The following is a 23,382-nucleotide window of genomic DNA, read 5'->3' on the forward strand; positions in this document are numbered from 1 at the left end:
AATCGCCCTTTGACGAGGAAGTTCTTGAAGAGGTTGATCATTTCAAATATCTTGGCTCTATCATTATCGCAACAGGTCAAGAAATAGGATATCAACAATCACATTAGCAATGCCCATTTCGCTTTCTACCGTCTTCGATCTTAGCTTTGGTCTAAACTTGAAATCAAACTTGGTACAAAAATAAAATAAAAAATCTATCAAACTCTCTTGAGCAACTCTGCCGTTTTTCTTGAGTCATTCCCGACTTGATTTGAATGGGAATTGTCTACCCCTTTTGCTAACATTCAACATGTCCTCTCTGCAGCAATCTCTTTCTCTCTGGGGTGTTGGAATCAGTATCAATTGCGCCTGTTTTCTAGTGCCAAACGATTCTTTTATTTTTAATTACTTTATTTTTTTTAAATTTAATTTGCCATTATTGGTACTAAGGATATTTATTGGTTTTAAATTGCCAAGGGCCGCCACATCTGGTCCTACGGCGAAGGGCCGCCGCGTCTGGTTTAGCGGCGAAGGGCTGCCGCATCTAGTTTTCCGGATTAAATTCCAACTCTTTAAGTTACCTTTTTTAAAATGGTAATTTTTTTTGTCTGTCCATACAATTTTCTTAGAGGCTCGGTCTGTCACTTAATTTTTAAACGTCATCTTCATTAAATTTGAAGACTGAATGAATACATCTTAAGAATTGGTCTGTTATTTCGAATGACAAATTAAATGTTGATAATCTTGTAGGGAAATATTTTAAGATGTTAACGTGGATGTCAAATGTTTTGGAACTGATAAAATTAGCACAATTTCTGTTTCATGTAAAAACTCAAACTATTTTTTGCTTTCTTAAACTTTTTAATTAGTGATTTAAAAAAAAAAAAAAAGAAAAAGAGAACTGAAAAATTATAAGTTATAGGATTCTTTAAAAACTGAAAAATTGAAACCGTTTTAAACTTTATAGGATTCTTAAAAAAAAAAAAAAAGTTTATTGATTTTTACAACTTGAAACATTTTAAGCAATTTTTCTTCACTTAATGTTGATTGTGTATTTGTTTCTTAAATTCCCTTCCCTGCCTAGTAACCATTTTTTTTTTCATTATGTACCAAAAGAAAAAAAGTCACTCTTCAATTTGATAATTACCGTCTCTTTCTTTTCTATCTTTTTATTCCTATGCTTTTCCTCCTCCTCCCAACTTCTGACCAAAGATTGTCATTGACAACTATGAGCTTAGCTATAGAAAGCCTACAGGTCAACACAAAACAGGGTGTGGCACTCTCCATGACTGGAATTGCACAAGTAAGTGCTGCTCTTGTTGGCAATACGAGGGGTGAGGGTGGAAGGGGGTCGGATGATATTTGTCCTATTAGCTTTCCCTCCTAACGGTCAAATTGATCTCTTCCTCCCCTTTTCACCATTCCCCCCCTCCATTGTTACAAAAAAAAAAAAAAAAAAAAAAATCAGTGGCTGTTGCTAGCAACTACTGTTTCTATGATTGTAGTCATGGTAACGTTTTCTGTTGTTGTTTAATTGTTGTCATCAGTTGAGAATTAATTATTGCTTTTTTTTTTTTTTTTTTTTTAATTTATTATTTATAAATCTAATGACTTTTTTGTTTGTAACTGGTGTTGCCTTCTTTGCTTAATTTACGCTTGGATGCAGTTTTTGTGTATTAGAAATTCCCCTGCAAAAAATTTTCCAATAACAACTGGGCTGGATTTAGGTTTTTTTTGTTTTTTTTTTATTAAAATTTTAAAAAATTTTTTTACTTTTATTTTTACTTTTTATTATCTTTAATTTTTTAAAATCTAATTTTTTTTTTAACTCTCATTTTTTTACACATTATTTCTTGCTTCTCTTATGTTGCTACCCCTTCCCCCTTCCCCCTTTCATTATCTATATGCGTTCTTTAGTTGGAGGAATCGGGTCTTGCATCCCATCTTCCGGACACTGAATCTATCATCAGTTGCCATCTATGGCACTACCATTCTTTATTCCTTCTTCCAATTCATAACAGCTTTTTCTGTCGGTAGTCACGTGTTCAGACCTGCACAAGTTTATCCATCCCACCCCCTCAAAGTATTGATTCTGAGGCCGTGTATTTCCTGCAACTTAAACGCCCTATTAATTACATAACGTTTTTGTTTTTAACGTTTTTCTATGTCTATTATTTTTATGTAGTTGTCTCATTTGTATTGCATTGGTAACTTTGATAATCACGAATGTGATTATTAATCCAGTTTATTTACAAACTTGATGGGTGGGGGTGGGGGGACTCTTATCCAAACGAGAAAAACCATTAATGTTTCTGAACTTTTCAGATAACGATTCATTATTATCGGAATATTGTTCTCATCTTGAGTGTCATTTTCACAACGTTTCCATCGATGTAACCTCCGACGTATATCTTGTTGGACCCTGGAATCTGCACAGGATTTTAAACGGAACCCTTTATTTAATCCATGGGGGGTAGCATGCTCTTGTCCCGTCAGCCTTGGCTGGATAGAAGTATCGAGTAATTCACGATTCTATTTTGAATACGACCCATAGTGAGGATTTAGCACAATATAAGGATAATTTAATTATAAACGATACATACATAAACATGTTGCTACATTGAATCTCAACAGATCACCAAAGTTAAGTAACAATGAGCTTGACCAGAGCCAGATGGGTGACCATTTTGAGGTACTGGGTGCTGTATGTTCTCTCAGATTATCTCTACATTGTTCCCAATCGTCCTGAATTTCTACTTGACATTGAAATTAAAAGATGCCGACTCTGGAAAGTTGTGGTTGGAGATTGCGCAACGCTTGCCACAAAAAATTCCATGCACAGGCACTCTTGCAGTGGTTATCTATTGTCTGTCAAGACTGAAGGAAGCAACCATTATATATATATATATATATATATATATATATATATGTGTGTGTTGGGACGATGAATTGGAAGCGGAAAAATTGATGCCTATTTTTTTATGCCAAAACGATTCCTTTAATTGTCTTTTTTATTTTATTATGGTTTAAACCGAAATCTTCCATTGTTGGTAATAATGATAAAAAAATAAATATTTATTGATTTTAAATTATCAATAAAGCTAAAATCGATAGATCATGCCACAAGTGTATTTTGACGTTTATGAAAATACCTGCATGTTTAACAGATGCTTTTACGAAATCTTATAGTTAAATAATTAGAGATCTATAAAGAATTGGAATCGGGAATTTGGTAACCCTGGACAAGAATATGAGAATAACCCCCCTTTTGATGTAGCCTCGTTTTGAAATATCATTATAGTCCTATATGGTCATCGTTGTAATAATGTTAGAAAGTAACTCATAGTAATTTCAACGTGCAGCGAAGAAAGGAATTGGCGAAACGTTATGTAAACACCCGTTATAGGAACATTCAAAAGAAACGAGGGGGGGGGGGCATTGTCTGCCTAGAGGGTGCTGGATAAATTAAAGATTGTCACTTTCTGATTATTCATTAGTACTTATTAATTTATCTCCTTTGGGTTCGTTTTATAATTTAAATATAATAAACGCTATATTCCTAGACATCTTAATAAACTCATATCCACTGCAAGTTATTAGTTTTTCTGTCCAAAATAACAATTTTTGCCTTATCAGCTTCATCAAAACATTTGTTGATTAATATATTTCTCATTCTGTGGAGTTTCCATGGGTCATGCGAGTTAAAATTATTTGAATTATTCGCACTACGGGTGATCCTGGATATGACCTCCGATGGTAAAGCCCCAGCTTGTGGGCTTTGGGGAGTGGGGAGCCACCCTTTAATTACCATTGCTCTCAGATCCACTCTGACCCAGAGTGGTAGTACCTGTTAGGGTCCCAACTATGGGTTAAATAGAAACCGACGTGAAAACAACAAATATATTCTATTAAAAAAATTTTTCTTCCGAATAACTGGATTCGGCATTAAATAACCTGAAAAGGGTTGATATGCCGTAAAACAATAACAACCAACCAACCAACCTACTGGTCTCGTCTTGAGTGTCATTTCCACATTTTGGTCGATGTAACCTCTAACCTTCTTTAGATGTATCTTGTCAAACTCTGAAATCTGTACAAAATTTTGAACAGAACCTTTGTTTAATCCACAGGGATAGTATGCTCTTGTCCTGTCAGCCATGATTAGGTAGAAATCCTAAGTAATTCGCAGTTGTTTTGAGTGTAACTCTCACTGAGGATTGAACCTTCAACCTCCAGAAAAGTGTAGCTTTTACAACATAGTGGATCAAGAACTTTCTAAAATTGTCATGTGTCCTTGCGAATTCGACAGAAAGGTTCCCGAGTTCGACAAGATACTACACCTAAAGAAGGCCGAGGATTACATTAGCAGAAATGTTGTGCAGAGACCAGCAGTTTGAAGAATCCAAATAATTCAAATATTTATAAAAGGTTTGGCAGGATGAAAGAACGTCATCCAGGCATCAACTCCTAAGTAAATCGTAACTTCAAGCCCTCGTACCCCCCTCTCGATGTAAATACCCCCCCACACACACACACAAACTCAAGCATCAAAATCCCACCTCTACACAGCAGACATCCCCAGATGTAAGAAAGCCTTCTACTCTAATAGTTTCTTTCTTCGAACAGCTAGACTTTGGAATTCCCTGCCGGGTCTCTACTTTCCTTATTGTACTGACATGCAGAAGTTCAAGTGTAATGTAAACACGGACATCTTGCTGCTCAACTCCCTACATAGTACCTCTGCAAATTATGTCCCAGATAGTAGCCCCCCCCCTCCATCAAAATGGCACTGCTTTGTTAGGGGTGGAAATACAATTTTAAACAAATGTACAGTTGAACTTTAAATCTTCAGGAAATTAACTTTTACAACTGAATTCCAACCTAGTATTTCATCCATTGCACGATAGGTTGTTATGGAGAATTTTAGCGTGAATTTTAGGTCTTAAACTTATTTTTGTTTCTAGGTGTAAAGATCCCTATTAATACATATCATTACTTATATATATTTCTGTAGAATATATACCAATCCTTATTTAAGAAGCTCAATATAGTGAATAAATGACAAAAGTCTATATTCCAAAATGCATAATGTTGACCATCTTATAATTTATTCATTTAATTCAGTTGACATTTACAATTCTTTACAGTATCTGTTTCGTAGTGCAAAATTAATCACTTAATTATTATATCAATCAGTGAATCTATTATGCCATTAACTCATCAGAAGAAATAGCAACAATCAATCCGTCAAAAGGAAATAAAGTGATTTGACATGATTAAAATCCGGAAATTGGAAGAGAAGTTGCAAATAGCTTTAATATGTTTCCGTTACGCCATTTTTCTTCTGATGAGTTAAGGGCAAAATAGATTCGCTGATTTGGTATGAGTGATTGATTTTGCCCTACGAAACAGATATTGTCAGGAATTGTAAATGTCAACTGAATTAAAGGAATAAATTATAAGGTGGTTAACATGAATTTTAGAATATAGTTTTTTTTTTTTTTTTTTTTTTTTGTCATTTATTCACTATATATATATATATATATAATAAATTATAAAAATTATAGTTGACAAAGGTAGTACAAAGATTTTTTTTCCTTAATCCATGGATTTTCAATGAATGGCTCATCTCATCGGAGGAAATGTTAGCAAAATAGATGTGGGTAATTGATGCTAATATTTTTTTGGACTTTATATTTACAGTATTATGCAATTTGTAATCCTAGGGAATTTCAATATTGCATTTTTATATATATATAATTTTTTTTATTTTTTATTCTTTATGTAAATACAGTCGTATCTTGCGACGATGTGCAGACCGTTTTAATCGTATTTGATTTCTTCAGGTAAGAAAAATTACAAAAATTAAAAAGGTTCCAGACCTTTTCAAGTTTTGAGGAGACATAAATAATAAAAAATAATTTGCTCTCTTTGATTGGGTGCTATCAACAACCCTTGTGGAAATTCAATCATTCTTAATTTTTGGATATCTTTCTACCTGGAATATATATATATATATATATATATATATATATATATATATATATATATATAACCCCCCCCCTTTTTTTTTTTTCCATTATCTTTCTATATATTAACTTGTTTTTATAAGTTGAAATTCCGGGCAAATTTCTGAGTTCAACAAGATATACCTAAAGAAGGTCGGAGGTTACATTGACCAGAACGTTGTGCAAAAAACATGGAAGATAACAGTAGTGTGAATGATCCAAATATTTTTAAATAAGATAGCAGTAGAAAATGGTTATTGGTCAAAAAAATAAATAACCTATCTGTAGTTCTACTTTTTTAATGTGTAAACTAACGTTGCTTGACTGAGGCATAACAAACAGGTGACAAATGCTAATTTTATTCGCTTCAGATTTTCAGAATAAAATTAATATATAGGGTGAGCAACCCCCCCTTTCAATAAACACCGTCACCCATGGAATCGTTGCTAGAATTCACAATCCTTTTTCTGATCCAACAATATTTGGTATAAACAATCCGTCCATTTGTGACTTGTCCACCAAATTTCAATCATGTTTTTCCAACAGTTATTTTTTTTTTTTTATTGTTCAATCATCTCATCTGGGTATGACCTGCAGAATTGTCAATAACTCTTGATGTGTTCTTGTCGTTGCTGTGATTTTATTGATGACAACCCTCTTCAGTTGTGAACTTGTTCAAGTATTGTTTTGATAGACTCATCTTTTAAGATAACCTTACAGATCAAAACAAGGGTGGGATGTTTAGGTCAAATGAATGAAGTCCGGTCTACATAACACCTACTGAGATGGCACCAAAATTGCCTTCCTGTTGTTGAATGACGATAAAACACTGTTAAAGATTCATAGGTGAAAATTGGTGACCAAGTCTGGCAGAGATTGAGGTTTGTTTGTATTGAAAATATGGTTGGATTGTAGATTGTGAATCTTATTGCCTTTACAGGTGGCTTTTTTTTTTTTTGGTGGGGGGGGTCACTCTATCAGGTGAATGTGCAGCTGAATCACATTGGTGGTGGCTAGAATTTATAACCCTAAATCAAATTAAAAAAAAAAAAAAAATATCTGTTTCTTTGCTATTCAACAGGTGCTTTAAAAAATTTGTGCTATTCTTTTGATTTCTGAGCACAAACGAACCATAATTGACTTTTAAATTTTAATTCATGACAGAAATTACTCTTTAATTTATGGATCCATCAACAATTTTATTTGCAAAAAGAGAAACCTGGTTTGAGTAGGTTTCCTGGCTACCATACTCCAACTATGTAAAGAAATCGAGAAATTGTTGGGATGAAATAAAAGTATAATGCAAAGGGGAGTAACTCTTTACTTCTTTGGGCAAAGTCTCTTCCCTTTGTCCATAATCCTAAACTTTAAATTCTCACGACTTCTCGGGAGATCAACGACCAGAAGTGGAGACAGTGGAGGAAAAACAATGACTTTGAAAATGGCGAGATGAACATCATTCCTGTTCATCCATTTATCGTATTTAGACTTCTAACTTTCATCTTTTATGTTTGAATTGTAGTTACGTGTGTGTGTGTGTGTGTGTGTGTGTGTGTGTGTGTGTGTGTCTCTTAATAAACTTATATCATTATGTAACGGTGAAACGTTTCCTTATTTGTTCATAAGTGTTATGTTTCCTCATGAGATGCTACATACCAACGTGAAGGCTAGACTCCCTGCATAAGATATTTTATGTTATATTGATCTAACGCATCACATGATCTAACAAATTGTCCTCGAGGATGAGATTCCAACAAGATGAGGGTTAAGACAGATATGCCATTTTTGGAAGTAATTTCTTTCTTAAATTAGAAATAACACATTCCTACAGGACGTCTTCCCTGCTGACTACAACATGGTTATCTTCAAATCCAATGTCGGTCATTCATTGTTAAGTCATCCTCCTAAGTAATCAAATTTTCTCTATCGTTCTCAATTTGTGCTAACCATCCGGTTAAATAGAAGTAAGCGGTCATGGTTAGCATGTGTCCACTGTAAGGAAACTGACATGTGAACTTAGAACCGGTTGAGTACGAAACAAGTATGATTATGCAAATTAAGGTGCTAGTGGGAGTCCAAAATTGTTGAATTTCTGTTTTGAACATTTCGTTTGCGCATGTTTTTGGACTATCGTCATTTTATCTCCAAGTCAAGTAGATGGCCGATGCAATCACCCATTATTTGAACACTTCATTACACACACCTTCAATTGCAGAGTTATTTGACCTTTCTTGTCAATGGCCGATTGTATCCACTCCCTCTAAAAATCTCTACTTTGTTGGTTCAGTCACACCCTTTGATGACACTCGGAATTTCATCCATCAAGTCATCGATCCAGCTTCACCACCAAGCTGGAAAAAACGTTGCAATAGTCAACTGAAAATCTGGCTCAGGACAGTGAAGCATGATGCTGAACTGATTCTGGGCCCTCACCTTTACGGGTTCCGTCACTGGAACTGCGAATGACTTGCACTTATAACAGAAACGGACTTGAATCATCGTGCCTGGTCAGCCAGTGTTCAGTAGATGGTGAACTTGGAAAGAACTGACCCAACCAACCCATGACAATGACAGTATCTGCCTACTTCCATTTTAGTGGGGGGGGGAGAAGACTAGGTGGATCCTTTCATAGAATTGTTCATCATCTAACCCTTATCCTCCAGTGGCTTTTGGCCATGGTAAGTGCTGACTCGTTTGTATTAAAAGAAAGTAAAGTTGCGTCGCATGGTTCATTTGTGCTCCTAAGTTAAATGAAGTTTTTTTTTACCTGCGCCTCTGCTGTATCAAAGAACCATATTTATTTTTATTTTTTAATTTAAATTTAATTTTAGAAATTCATTTTCATCGCAAGCAACTAGAAATTTGTTTGATTCCATTAAAAAAAAAAAACCCCAAAAAAACTAAAGATCGCATTTTGATATTGTAATTATGTTCTGTTGCATCTTGCTTACCCTCTCCCATATACACCTGCCTTCCTTCTCCACAGTTGGTTGCCTTCTTTCACTTCTTTGCTTCTTTCCTCCCACTCCCCTGAAGAAACTTAACCAGTGCTTGACACACGAGTATTCGTTGCAGATTGACATTAAATACTATGACTTTGGCAATAGAAAGCAGCAACGTCTACACCCAAATGGGGGTGGCCGTTTCCGTGACCGGAATTGCCCAGGTAAGTCCTACATGCCAATTTTGAATTTTATTCATTTTTATCTATTTTTAATTTTTTTAATTTATTTTTTTTAAATTTGGATTCTGATGTGAATATTTGTTTATCAAGTTGACTTTTTTTTTTTTTTTTGTTAGTGACCCCCCCCCCCAAAAAAAAACACTATATGCGATTTCCTCCACTCTCTATTTGTGCCTAAATCTAAACACAGATTTCATGAACAAAGTGTCTTTCCCAGAACTGCCCGCCTGTCAAACACTGTTCTGCTGGCTTGCTTCTCGGTTGAATATAACATGGTAGCATTCAAATCCAATGTAAACAAATTCTTGTTGAGCCGTCCCTCTTAAATAATCCAAATTCTACCCAATTTACACCATCAACGATTACTGCACTACCACCTTACATTCGTTAACCCTTATCCTCGAGTGGCCTTTGAGCCTTAAGTGGTGACTCCCAGCTGGATGAATTCTTTTTATTTGGATTCTTCTGCTTTAATCTTGAGTGTTATTTTCACGTTTCAGTCAATGTAACCTCTGACCTTATTCCTTAATCAGATGAATCTTTTTATCAAACTCTGGAATAAATATATATATATATATATATATATATATATATTCAGTAATGTGATTGATAATTTAAAATTCAAATTAGAATTAAATTAAAAATCCGTTTCACAAGAAGGAACAACAAAATAATCAAAAAAACAACGATCGTTTCGGAAAACAATGTTTTTATTGTGGTAGACATTAAGCCACGGACAATAGTTTTTACATATAGTATTTTTAACAAACAAAGTTTCCTCATCAGCAAAGTATTGGGAAGGGTTTATAATATATGTAAAAGACACCATAAATAAAGCTAGCATTAAAAGTATAGACAGATGTATCTGGAAAAAATTAAAATAAAGGTATGCATTTACTTGATAAGAAAATAAATATGGGTTAAAGATAGAAATAAAATTATAAATCTGAATTTGGTTTAAATATAATATAATATTTCTAATAAAGTTCCTAGACACACACACACACACACACACACACACACACACACACACACACACATATATATTAGCAGGCTGCCCGGCATTGCCCAGTCATAAAATATGCTTAAATATATTTTGATTAATGCAAATTTTGTATTATATTGGACCCAATATATAGTGATGATTTAAAGTTTAATAAAAAAAAAACTGACTCTTGCGCCAGCAGCGAGAACCAAAACATTTAGCTTACAATTTACTATTTCCTTTAATGTTAATTACATTTTTTTTAATTTTCACACTTCTGAACCGATTTTACTTGGCTAAAACTCAAATGCATGGGTTCGAATACGTTATATATTAAGTTTCATGTCTGTAGACTAACAGGAGTTTGGTAGGCAAAATTTTTTAAACAAATATATATAGAAAGTCGTTTGTCTTTACTATAACCTTTTTAAGCAAATATTACGCAAGTATAAATCATGTAGAATATCTGCATTAATATAATTACACGTAATAGTTAACTAAAGATGATCACCCCAAAAGAAAACCGAAAAAACTAATAGGGAATTAATTAAAATGAATGTTAAAACGAATATGCAAATTAGATCTTTTGCAGATGAATGCAATTCCACAACCCATATATAACAAAGTATATATTTTTTTTTTTTTTTTTTTTTTTTTTTTTAAATGAATAGAAAAGGTTTTTAACCTGAATATCAATACACAAAAAAAAAACCCTCCCAAATTTATAGGAGTATAGCTATATATAAGTAGAAAAAAAAGAAAAATTATAGAATTGATTTTACAATACTTTATTCAAAACAAAGAATACGAAATAAAGGTGAAATGTTCCTTATTCCATGGAGTTTCAAAGAATGTCATCAGAACTGAACCTTCAACCTCCAGGAAAGTAACTTACAACTGAATTTTACCAAATACTTTATCCACTATGCCATAGGTTCTTGCGAAGAATCCTAGTATGAATTCAAAGAACCTTAAACCTATTTTTGTTTTTTTACAATATATATATATATATATATATTTCTTTACCAACAATGCTTCAAGCAAACTACTACCTACTCATATATGTATATATATATACACGAGATAGATAGATGTATATGAATAAATAGGAGCAAAATGTGAAAGATAAAAAACAAAACCCTTTACCCCCATGGGTTAAATAAAGGGTTTTATTCAAAATTCTGTGCAGATTCCCAGAGTTTTGCATGGTACACCTTAAGGTCTGAGGTTGCATCAACCAAAACGTGAAAATAAGTCTCAAGATGAGAACAGTAGTCCAAATGATATGAATGTTTAATCCGATTATCAGAGAATATATTTTTGACGAAGCAAAACTTGTCAAGGAAAGCTCAACACTATTAAGAGGAGCAAGCAAATATGTTAAATGAAAAATAAAGAATAAATCATCAGAACAATAAGGAAATTTAAGAAAAAGAAACCTTTTTAGTTCGACACTTCAAAGCTAAATGCTTCTCTTCAGTAGACAAGGGCCAGAATTATACAAATTGCAAATATAGATAAAAACTGGCTTCATAACATTCCTTCATACTCATTTCATATCGAAATGTTATAAATAATTTTTACTTGCATTTTCTATCATTCTGACCTGTCTCTTATGAAAAGCATTTGGTTTTGAAATGCCATGGCCTAAAGAGGTTTCTGTTTCTTAATTTTCCCCTTTTTACTTTTTTGATGAATGTGATATATATATATAAAAACTTTTATTCCTCATCTTTCATTCATGTTCATTATATATATCTAATATTTATATATTCAATATATATAATCTACATTTTAAAAATCCAAAAACATAACTGGATTTACTCGCTCCTGTGAGCCCAAGGCTAGATCTTCGCAGTACCCATCCCTCACCTTTTTTGTGACCCATTTAGATTACGGCAATGCAATAACAATCAGATCTTATGAGAATCCCGAAGATTCCAAGAACACTTATGTTTTCTTTGTCTCAAAATGCGGCACACTGCTACTGACACTTAAGGCGCTGTTGTAAATTAGGGGCAACAATTTATACGGACATCCTAAGTGGGGATTTGTGCATCAAGACGTTTATTCACGTTACATTTAAATTTCTGCATGTTTGTACAGTCAAGAGAAATGAAGAGCAGGGAGGGAATAAGCTGTCAGTAACTCGACAGTGAAGGAGTGGGATTTAGCTGCTTTTCCAGGAGTATTAATGTTTACATTTCGGAATGCTTATTGGGTATTCACAGCTAGTTGCCTGATGATCATTTCTAATCTGTCACTCAGAAACCTTGTGAATGGGGGAAATGGTTGCGTCTTGACCAACTTGGCCGATGTTCACCTGGGATAGGTTGAGCTGATTTCTCCTGTAGAACATACAGCATCTGAGATGAGTGCAAACCACATATGACAGCCCATGGCGGCCAAGATAGTGATGAGCAGTCAGTCCTGGGGTCAACGGTGAATACCGTAAATCTGTGGATCAAGGCATGGTTCAATGTTAGTTTTGATGATGCATAACTGTTTAGTCAGCCTCCCGAACATCTCAACCAATTTTGTTGTAGTTATGAAGCTATTGCTTCATGAATGAACTCCTAGGTTTCAGTCGCAGTATGGCCGAACCAACAAAGTTCTTTTAAGAAATTGGTTGAGGGGTTGATCATGCATTGCGTCTTGATTTGAGTATTGGAGACAAAATGGTGCCAGCAGAACTCTGTAAACACAATATTGGTTGAACACTTCTAGTCTTTTGAGATCTGCAGCTCTCATCAGGTTTCATAGAGAAGGATCATCCCAACAAATGCTTGATAGATCCAAACATTTGTGCTTATTGTGATCTCCGATCAAGATAACAGATGGCGTTGTAGGTTACTGTGTGTTGAGCGTTATTAAGAGATTGGTTGATTTGATGCTGCTTTGCATCTCAATGTTGGTATTGGAGACAAAATGGTGCCCGCGGACATGTAGAATTTGATGGAAGTATGTCCAATACTTCCCGTTTTTTGAGCTCCACAGTTGTCATCAGCCAGGTCTCACAGCTGTAGAGAAGAATCATCTGAACAAGCGTCTGATATATCCGAACTTTTGTGCGTATCATGACTTCAAGTCAAGACCACAGACGGGGGTTATAGGTGATTGAGAACATGTCAGGCATAGTTGATTCAGACCTATGTCATCAAAGCCTTAGAATTTGTAGTGACTGACCTCCTCTAGGGTTTTCCCATTTTTATTTTTCTTGGAGGGTAGGAATTCCTGCAGAGAGGATTTTTGTTTTTGTAGCATTTATATTCGTAAAAATTTCAAATGTGATGCATTTTGTCTGTGGCAGATTGGATATTGGCAAAGTTTTCCTTGAGAATAGCTATATCATCGGTATAAAGGTCAGTCTGGAGAAAGTTATGACCAACAGACATCAGGAAACTCGTCTTCTATGATGGTTGCGTCACACCACCCTTGTTTGTGATCATGATCACTGTCGTCAACACTCGTTCTAACCCTGCTTTTAATAAAACAGAATCAAATAAACTGATAAGCCGTATCCGAGCAATTGTTTAGTGCGGACCACAAACTAAAAAAGTAGTCTAGAGACAAATAGCTTAGAACAATAACAAGATGGCGGACATGAGGTGGTCATTTCTGCAGTCTCCATAATCACTCAAAAAAAAAAAACAATACTGATAGAAATCTACCTAATAAATATAAATGTCATGAATATTGTCCCAATATTGGATAGATTTCTATCAGCATTTTTTTTTTCTTTTTTTTTGTTAGTTTTGAGTGATTATCAAGACTACAAAGATGACCGCCTCATGTCTGCTATCTTAACGGCATTATGTACTTGCTTTGAAATAAATAGATGCTTTAAAATATGTTAAAACATCAAAAACCTTTCCAGGTAGGTAGAAAAGTAACTTATCTTGCCTTTGGTAACATTTATTTGTTACATATTCGTTTTTTGACAACTTTTTCATTTTGTTGTCGATAATAAAAGAAATGTCCCCTTTTCGTTGTTTTAAGATGCCAAATAAGAACAAAATCATTATCTCTAGGACAGTTATCATAAACTCTTATCGACAATCAAAACTGAGAGAAATGTTTTATGTTTTAATCAGACGTTCATTGGTCATCAACAGAAGCAAAACTGAAAAGGAATAAAACAAAAAAAAATAAAAACATTGCTTCAAAAACACGTAAATACAAAATGAAGACGAGTTTAATAAAACCTTTAAAGAAAATCTTAGACTTAATAAACTTACAGAATAGAAAGCATTATGGCATAAAAAATACTCTGAAAAAAAAAAAAATTATGCTAAATAACAGAAGTGGTTAGGTGAAAGTTTCACACAGAGCAAGGGTGAACAAAATTCGTTTAGATGAAAAAATAAAAATACTAGAAAATAATGCAACATTATTCAATTTTATCTTACGGGAGAAGAAAGGCAATAATTCTTACTATTGATTCTTAAAAATTGTTCATATTCAGAAAGATAAAAAAGATTGGAAACTGCGGTGTAGAGCTGTGAGCAAAATAGGTAAATGGGGATTGGGAAGCTTCAGCCATTGAATGGGTCTAAAAGTTACCCCTTAGACTAATAAAAAAATGCTGACAAAGGGAGATAAAAGCTAAGGAATCTGTTCTACACTAGACAGAATATAATTTAAATGTAAGTTTGGGTTTGTATTACTCTACACATAGATTCGAAAAAGTTGTCAAAAAACAAATATATAACAAATAAATGTTATCAAAGGCAAGATAAGTTACTTTTCTACCTACTGTATATATTTTTTGTGTTTTTATTCAATGTAACATGTCTATTCAGCTCAAAACATGCAGTGTTTACCAATGTATTGGAAAATTTAAAATGGCGCCCGACTCTCTCTTTAACACGGTAAGTTTGGGAAAAGGTGTTATAAATAATAAACTAGACAAAATACTATTAAAAACCCACCGAATATGTCAACCTATGTCACGGTAATATATATTGAGCGAATTTCTAACAGTATTTTGTCTAGTTTATATATAAATTTAAAATAGTCAACCATATATGAGCCTATTCGTGACCAGACACACACACACACACACACACACACACACAGACATTCAGCTTTATATTATAGATGTAACGGGCAAAAATATCTATGTCAGCTGGAACTTGAAAAATACACTAACTTTGTAAAAGTTAGTATTAATTAGCTTAACCATAGATGTATAATATCTTAAATAAAAAAAAACAAAAAACAAAAATTGATTTGATTGTCAAATGGCCTTTTATGAATATTTTATAACATTTAATATTACGTTCTGCCCCCTCGACATACATATTCCCGAGAACCCCACTTAGCAACTAAATCTCACCCCTTCAATGTTGAGGCCCTAAACGCCAGAAAACTTTCTACTCTAGTCTAATAGTTTCTTTCCTTGAACAGCTAGACTTTGGAATTCCCTTCCTGCTACCTGTTTCTCTGACTGTATTGATATGCAGAATTTTAAATGTAACGTGAACCAACATCTTAATCTTTCTTGGGCATGGTCCCAAATAGTAGCCCTTTACATCAAGTAGTGATATGCTTTGTTAGAGATGACAATAAGGAAAAGAAAAAACAAACAAAACTTTTTTCCGCGTTATTTGCCTTATGCCTTAAGTTATGTGTGTATGCTCATATAGAGGAATGGGCTGGGTGAAGAAAAGGGGAGGGGAAGAGATAAGTTATATTGCCCCCCCCCCCGGGCAATGTCTGGTAACCTTGCTCGTATAATATATAAAACTGTTTTAGGAGAAAATTTTATATATATATATATATATATATATATATATTACTCTGTCTTGTTGATTGGTCTCAAATTAGATGACCTTTAGAAGCCAGTATGAATATCATTTTAATCCTCAACGCTTACATGTACATACCTGCATGCAAATTGATTTTTTGTTTCTTTAACAATAAGATTTGTAAAAAAAAAACAATAATAAACTTTCATCAAAATTCCAAAAATGTGAAAGTTGTGATTAAAATTTAAACAAAATTTAAGTTTTTTTTAACTAGCAAACTTTGAAGTAGTAATGAGCTTGCAAAGTCAGTTAGTAAAGGCTGTATGTCATGCGGAAAGAAAATTATGGTGAAAGAAGATAAAGAAAATGAGGTTTTTCTGTAGAAAAAAAAAAATCTTAGTTTTTTAGGAAATCTTTCACATACTCTTGATAGAATCTGAGATGGTATAAAAAAATATTGTGATATTTCAGGAGAAACTCTCTCTTCATTAAAGAGCAAACTTTCCAACCGTAGGCAGAAAAGAATGTTCCTTTTGATAAGGGGAGAGTTTCTATCAGAATATCAATATTTTCCACCATCTTGGATTTGAGTAGCAAAAAAAATATTTACTGAAAAAAAATTTTTTTTTTTATTGAAAAAAAAAAAAAAAAAAAAAATCACATATTGCCTTGAATTATTTTTTTGTTTATCTACTCTTTTGTGATATTGGATGATTCTGCATTGCATACAACCTTATTGAATACTTATATTTCAAGCAAACTGGCATATATACACATGCACAGCGTATCTAAAATAATGTACCCACTCTGCTATTGGCATTTTTCTGGACAATTGTTATTCATATGAGCATTTGTGAACATAATTTTTCAATTAAATTTGTCTTTAGTATTCAAAACTTTTCCATTTCAATCTAAGTTCATGAAATTTTATCATATGAGATGATGAATTTGAAAAATCGCAACTTTTGGAATTATCAGAATCGGAAAATTTGTGCCTATTTTCTGATGACAAAAATGATTTCTTTAATTATCTGTTTTCTTTTTTTTTTTTTTTTTTTTTTTTAAATCTTCCACTGCTGGTAGTAATAATGAAAGAATAAATATTTATTGATTTTAAAATATTTGCACATTTAACGAGTTTTTATCGTGATCGGGGAGGGGGGGGGGCGGAATAACAATTTTATTAAATTTTTTTCGATTTATAAAGAATCGAAGTCAGTATAGTATCAGAATCAGAAGTATTGGAATCGTCCCATCACTGTATGTATGTATGTATGTATGTATGTATGTGTGTGTGTGTATATATATATATATATATATATATATATATATATATCTTCTATCATTGACACTCCTGCAATCCATGTCTGACAGTAAGTTTTTTCTACTCTATTTGACTATTTCCCATGAAGTTTAAATTTTCTAAACTTCATGGTTATGTATATATATATATATATATATGGAGGGGGGAGGATAAACTATCAATAATTGTGAAATTATGAATCGGCTTCAATAGGAGAAACAAAACCATCCTTTTCTCCTTTTGAAGCTGATTTATAATTTCACAATTACGAGGGGTGTGCAATAAGTAATGCCCCTGACCCACTTCCAGTTGTCTGATCTAGCTGGAATTTTGCATGTGCAATGATTTATATCTCTATGGGTTATGTGGCAAATTACAGCTCTGAACTGATTGTGGTTTCTGTTTCACAGGTGTTTGAACTGAGTCAGGTGTGAAATGGAGCCTGTTAAATGTCAAGCAGTGATCCGGTTTTTGTATTTGAAAGGACGCACACCACAGGAGACTTTTGATGAAATGAAAGAAACTTATGGAGATAATGCCCCATCATATGACCTTGTAAAATGCTAGCATCGTGAATTCAAACATGGCCGGAAGTCTGTGGAAACAGCTCCCAGACCTGTTCGTCCCCCCCCTCCTTCTGCCATTGATGAGGCATCTATCCGTCAAGTTGAGGCTATCATTTTGGAAGATCGGCGTATTACTATTCGCCAAATAGCCCAAGATGTCAAGATTAGTACAGGGTCTGTAGAAACTATCATTCATGACCATTTGCATATGCATAAGGTGTCTGTCAGATGGATTCCCAGGTTGCTCACACCATTCCAGAAGCGAGAACGTGTTGAGTGCTCGAGGATGAATTTGAAGATTAAAAGATGTCAAAGTTTTTCAAAAGACTGATTACACAGGATGAAACCTGGGTCCATCACTATGATCCAGAGACCAAAGCCCAGTCAATGCAGTGGAAGCACTTGGACTCAACACCTCCAAAGAAGGCAAGGGTGCAGCCCTCCAGTCTTTTGGGACTGACACTCTTCTGGGACCAGGGCGGAGTAGTGATGACAGATTTCCTGGCAAAGGGTACCACAATTACAGGAGCCTATTTTGCTTCACTTTTGAGGAAATTAAGGGAAGCTATCAAAATCAAGAGGCGGGGCAAGATCAGCAAAGGTACCTTCCTCCTGCAGGACAACACTCTGGTCCACAACTCACATGTCGCCAGATCAGAAGTACGGGCGTGTGGTTATGTAATCCTTCCCCATCCTCCCTACTCTCCTGACCTTGCACCCTCTGACTTTCACCTCTTCCCAGCCATGAAGTTGTTTTTGAAAGGAAAGTGTTTCCCAGATGATGCAGCCTTGATTTCTGAAGTCATGTTGTGGTTGGAGGACCAACCTGGGGTGTTCTACAAAAACGGTCTCCAGAGCTGCATCAAACGATGGGAGAAATGCATAACTCTGGGTGGTTCCTATGTAGAGAAATACTAATAACTGTGCCAATTTTCGTTGCTCTACTGCTATGGGAAGTGGGTCAGGGGCATTACTTATTGCACGCCCCTCATATTGATATTTTATCCTCTGTATTAATGTAGCTCTAGGTAAATACAACTATCGAGTTTACCATTTATCTGAAGTACTTCGGGCACTTTTTAAAGTATTCATACATTAATTGAAACTTTGCTCTTTTAGACCTCATCTGTTACTCTTTTATTACATGCATCAAATCCAAAATTATTCAGTTTCTTTTTGACATTCTAAAATTTTTATATCAGTTTCAAGAGTCATCAATTTTTTTTCTGTCCATTTTTATTTCTGAAGACTCAGCTGGGGATGCCAAATGTACGTATGATAGAATTATTCCCCCCTTGATGCACTTGTTCCTGTCGAGTCGATTTGCCATTAATTCGGCTGAATAAAAGTCAACATTGGGCGGAGGGATTATTCAATGCTTCAAAATAAAAATAGACCAGATTTTTTTCATTGATACTCCAGTAGTCTGTGTTTGACACCCTTGAGCATAGTATTAGCCTAGCTCTGATCCCACCATCCCAAAGTGCATCTTCTGCAGCTCTTTTTGTTTTTCTTTTCTGCAGCTCCTTTTGATTTATATTTTTACTTCTATTCACCCGCCTCCCTAAAAAAAAAGGCAATTGTCACTGAAATGTAAGGTGCTATTTTTAATTAAGGCCCACACACCTCCACGGAACCATGCCGAGTGGGGAATTGTGCACCAAAATGTTTCTTAAGTCAAGGAAACTGGGGGCAGGGAGGGAATTCCAAAGGCTAGCAGTTCAACGAAGAATTAAAGTAGGAAGTCCTGTCATCTAGGTACCTCTATAGTGAATGGGTGAGATTTTGCTGATTGTTGGGTTGGTCGGGGGTATTTGTGCCAAAGGAATACCATTGTAACCAGTTTTTTGGAACACATTCCCATTAAAATATTTGTAAAACAAAGGTATGCAACATGGTGGTGATGGGCCAGAGGTTGGAGCATGATAGATAGTATGGGACATATTAGATTGAAGTTTTTTTTTTGACAGTGTTTGAGAGAGGCTTGTGGTGGTTGTACCAGGCCAGATGTGACAACAGTACTCCATGGTAGGATGGTGGCCATGTAGAGATATGGGATACTGGCATATGAGAAGTTTTCTAGCTCGTTAGGAGACCAGCTTCTTTGTTTATTTCTGAATCCTGTCAAAAATTTATCCCCACCCCCTACCCATCCCCACCACTATTTTGATTATAACACAACATTGCCTCCACAAGTGAGACCCTAATTTTGGAGCTTGGGGTCATCCTTCCAGGTGTGGTTGTATTTGTCAGAGCCCATCTTAAATAGAAAATGTGTACTTTGGGAGAAATAAGTACCCAATTGCTTGGCCAAGTGTGTGTATGTATATATATATATATATATATATATATATATATATATATATACACACACACACACACACTCCCAGGACAAAGAAATAACTGCAAACTATTTTAGGCTTGGTGTTTCTTTTATGAGTTAAACCACAAAATGAGAAATTTAAGTAGGAGGGGAGGAGTGGTTGATGTTCAATTATTTAAGACATTCTTTTCACATTCACTCAAATCTTTTTAATCAAAATAAAACGTGGGGGGAAAACGCTTTCGTAATTTTGTAATTTTCATTCCCAAATCATTTCTGTTATTTTCCAAAGTTGCATAAAATTTCCCCCGTGATTTTTTTTTTTTTTTTTTTTTTTTTAAGTAGTGTAACTTATCGTGATTTTCCTTGGGTGTTTTTAGTATCTGTAAACTTTCTACAAAATGATTGGCACTTCTACAGTATGCGGACGGCGGCCATGTATCTTTTTTTTTTTTTTGTGCATTTCATTAAACTGTCAAGTGGCACTTTTCGGTTGTTGACCCTTCAATGTTGCTTTTATTCGAAAAATATTTGTTAAAAAAAAAATGTTTACTTTATAAAAATTTTATTAAAATTATATTTTCTTACGCACACTTTTAAATAAATGTTTTTACGATTATATTTTGATACATTTTTTTACAATGTTTTGGTTTTCAAAATCTTTTTTGTTACTTATTTGCTGTGATATTTGACCCAGAAGAAATTTGGAGCTACCGCCACCGTCCGCATACTGCAGAAGTGCCCAATGATTAATCATTTGTCATTGGCATTTCGCTGGCCATTATTTCCACTTTTAATAATTGGTTCTTCTGATTCCTAAAAGAGCAAATCCATTACGGCGGCCATTTTGTACAGATGATTCATGTTTGGCCATTTGGAAAAAAAAAAAAAAAAAAAAAAAAAAATCAGATTTGCTGGCGAGAGTGAGCCTATTTATGGTGGAATGGTAATAGCTACGACTATCATAGCTAGGATTAAACACGCCTTGAACAAAACATTCAGACGATATTTAGCCATACACATTTTCTATTGTGTTGCTAATTTTTTTATGCCAATAAATTTGATTGTTTTAGGAGTTGGTCAAAATTGATGGCGCTTCTGTTTTAAAGGTGGATTATCTAAGGGAGATAACTCCCACTTAAAAAAAAAATTGCATATTTTGGAATGAATAATTTGGGATGCAAAACCGTTAGTACCGAAAATGGACGAAACAGTTTATGAAAATGAAACGCATTAATCAACAAACTTTAACACAAATGAATACAAATGAAAAATGTCAATACCTGAATAATTAAATCAGTTAATCAAGAGAAAAAAAGGAAACAACGTGGAAACGCTAATTAACTAAAAATTAACTAAAAATGAAACCATGTTAAGTTATAAACGTTTTTAATTAAATGTTAAGTAATAAAATAATTAAACTTAATTAATGTACTTAAAACTTAAAATAAACTGTAACACTGAAACAATGTCAAAAAAAAATTAACTTGGGTTAATTAATATATAAAAAAAAATTATATCTCATATTTATCCCTAATAGCAAGAATTATGCGAGTGAACATTTTTCCTTTTCCCTTTTCTGCCAAAGAAACTCCATGAGATGAAGGTGGAACATGCCAATTTCATATTCATTTAAGCCTTGCATTATTTGTTGCAAATTATGCTTTTTTTTTTTCTTTTAGTATATGAGTTATCTCCCTTAAATAATCCACTTCCTAAAACAGAAGCACCAAATTGCCCTCCCCCCACAAATTCAAGTTTTGTCAGTAAATGGTGTATATCAGCTTAAATTAGCATCATGTCTATGTTTTTCAAATAAATATTATTTTTATACCTATAGGCAGTAGTATTTGATGCTTATGCAATCATCAGTGCAGGAAGTGATAATTACTGTTGGTTTGGAGATTCGAACCCAGTCATAAAGTCACCCTTGACTGTGTACGCTAGCATCTTAACTTAAAAATACATGAGACAAGTCTTCCATAAATCTGAAAAGATTTGGGACAAGTTTTTTTTTTTTTTTTTTTTTTTTCTTTTTTAGGAAAAAATGTTTCTACATATTATTTTAGTCAGACCCGTGGTGCGGTGGATAAAGTACTTGTTAAAAGTCAAGTACTCTCCGGCAGGTTGAAGGTTCAGGATGAGGTAAGATGTTAGCCTATGCTGTAAACGATGACTTTATGACTGGGTTCACATCTCCACACCAGCAGTAATTATCACTTCCTACACTGACGATTGCGTAAGCATCAAACACTAGTGTTTGTAGGTATAAAACTAACTGCTAATATTTATTTTAAAAATATCCAGATATGGTGATGCTTTTTTATACTAATATACACCATTTTGTGACAAAACTTGAATGGGGGAGGGTAATTTGGTGCGTCTGTTTTAGAGGTGGATTATTTAAGGGAGATAACTCATATTTTTCGCAACAAATAATGCCAGGGTTCAATCCTCAGTACGGGTAACACTCAAAAAATACAATTGAGAATTACGTAGAACTTCTACCTAGTCATGGCTGATGGCTGGATTAAATAAAGGGTTCCGTTTGAAATCCCATGTAGATTGCTGAGTTTTACAGAAAGATTCCCCAAGTTCGACAGGATACACTTGAAGAAGGTTGGAGGTTACATCGACCAAAATCTTGTGCAAATGACGCTTGAGTCATTAGCACAAGCCAGAAGAATCCGAATAGTCAGTTGTCATCTAAAAAATTCAAAAACAGAACTTATAAAAGTCTATTGTAATTCAGATGTGTGTACTGAAAGGCAAATTAAAACATTCAAAAAGGCAAATAATTTTTTTTTATCCAACTTTTTACAAAGTGTTGTCACATCTGGTGTGTCTACCACTAGTCTTATTTTAAACAGGATCCAAAAGAGTCTAAAGTCGAATAGGTCCTGATTGTCGACCAAGTTCCAACCTCTGTCTCCTCAACACAAGTTTATATCTCTGTCTGTTTTACAAGTATTTTAATGGGGATGTGTTCTGATGAACTCTGAGTACTTGTGCCCCCTCAACATACTCCCGACCAACTCAAAAGCAAAATTCCACCCCTTCACTGTTGAGGTCCCTAGATGCCGAAAGCCTTCTACTCTAATTGTTTCATTCCTCGGACTGCTGGATTTCGGAATTCCCTTCCTACTTCCCCGTACTACTGAAATGTAGGATTTTAAATGTAATGTGAACAGATATTTTGCTGCTCAATTCCCTAATCCCCTATTAGACATGATCTCAAATAGTAACCCCTTATATTAAAGTGGTAATATGCCTTGTTTGGGTTG

General features: G+C 34.2%; 1 protein-coding gene across 4 annotated transcripts in view; it reads left to right on the plus strand.

Annotated features, from left to right (window-relative positions):
* The window catches only part of LOC145254684 (flotillin-1-like), a 156,346-nt gene that overhangs the window by 74,741 nt on the left and 58,223 nt on the right, over nucleotides 1–23,382 (plus strand). For 2 of the 4 annotated variants that reach the window (XM_080113334.1, XM_080113336.1), the window contains exon 3: nucleotides 9,063–9,153. In XM_080113334.1, coding sequence (XP_079969460.1) covers nucleotides 9,063–9,153 — 91 coding nt within the window. Of the gene's footprint in view, nucleotides 1–1,191; nucleotides 1,283–9,062; nucleotides 9,154–23,382 lie in introns of all 4 variants that reach the window. The other 2 variants (XM_080113335.1, XM_080113337.1) reach the window with 1 other exon arrangement.

The sequence above is a fragment of the Euprymna scolopes genome, chromosome 30 (assembly GCF_053919585.1).
Source record: "Euprymna scolopes isolate OS-2025 chromosome 30, ASM5391958v1, whole genome shotgun sequence".
Classification (NCBI taxonomy): Eukaryota; Metazoa; Mollusca; class Cephalopoda; order Sepiida; family Sepiolidae; genus Euprymna; species Euprymna scolopes.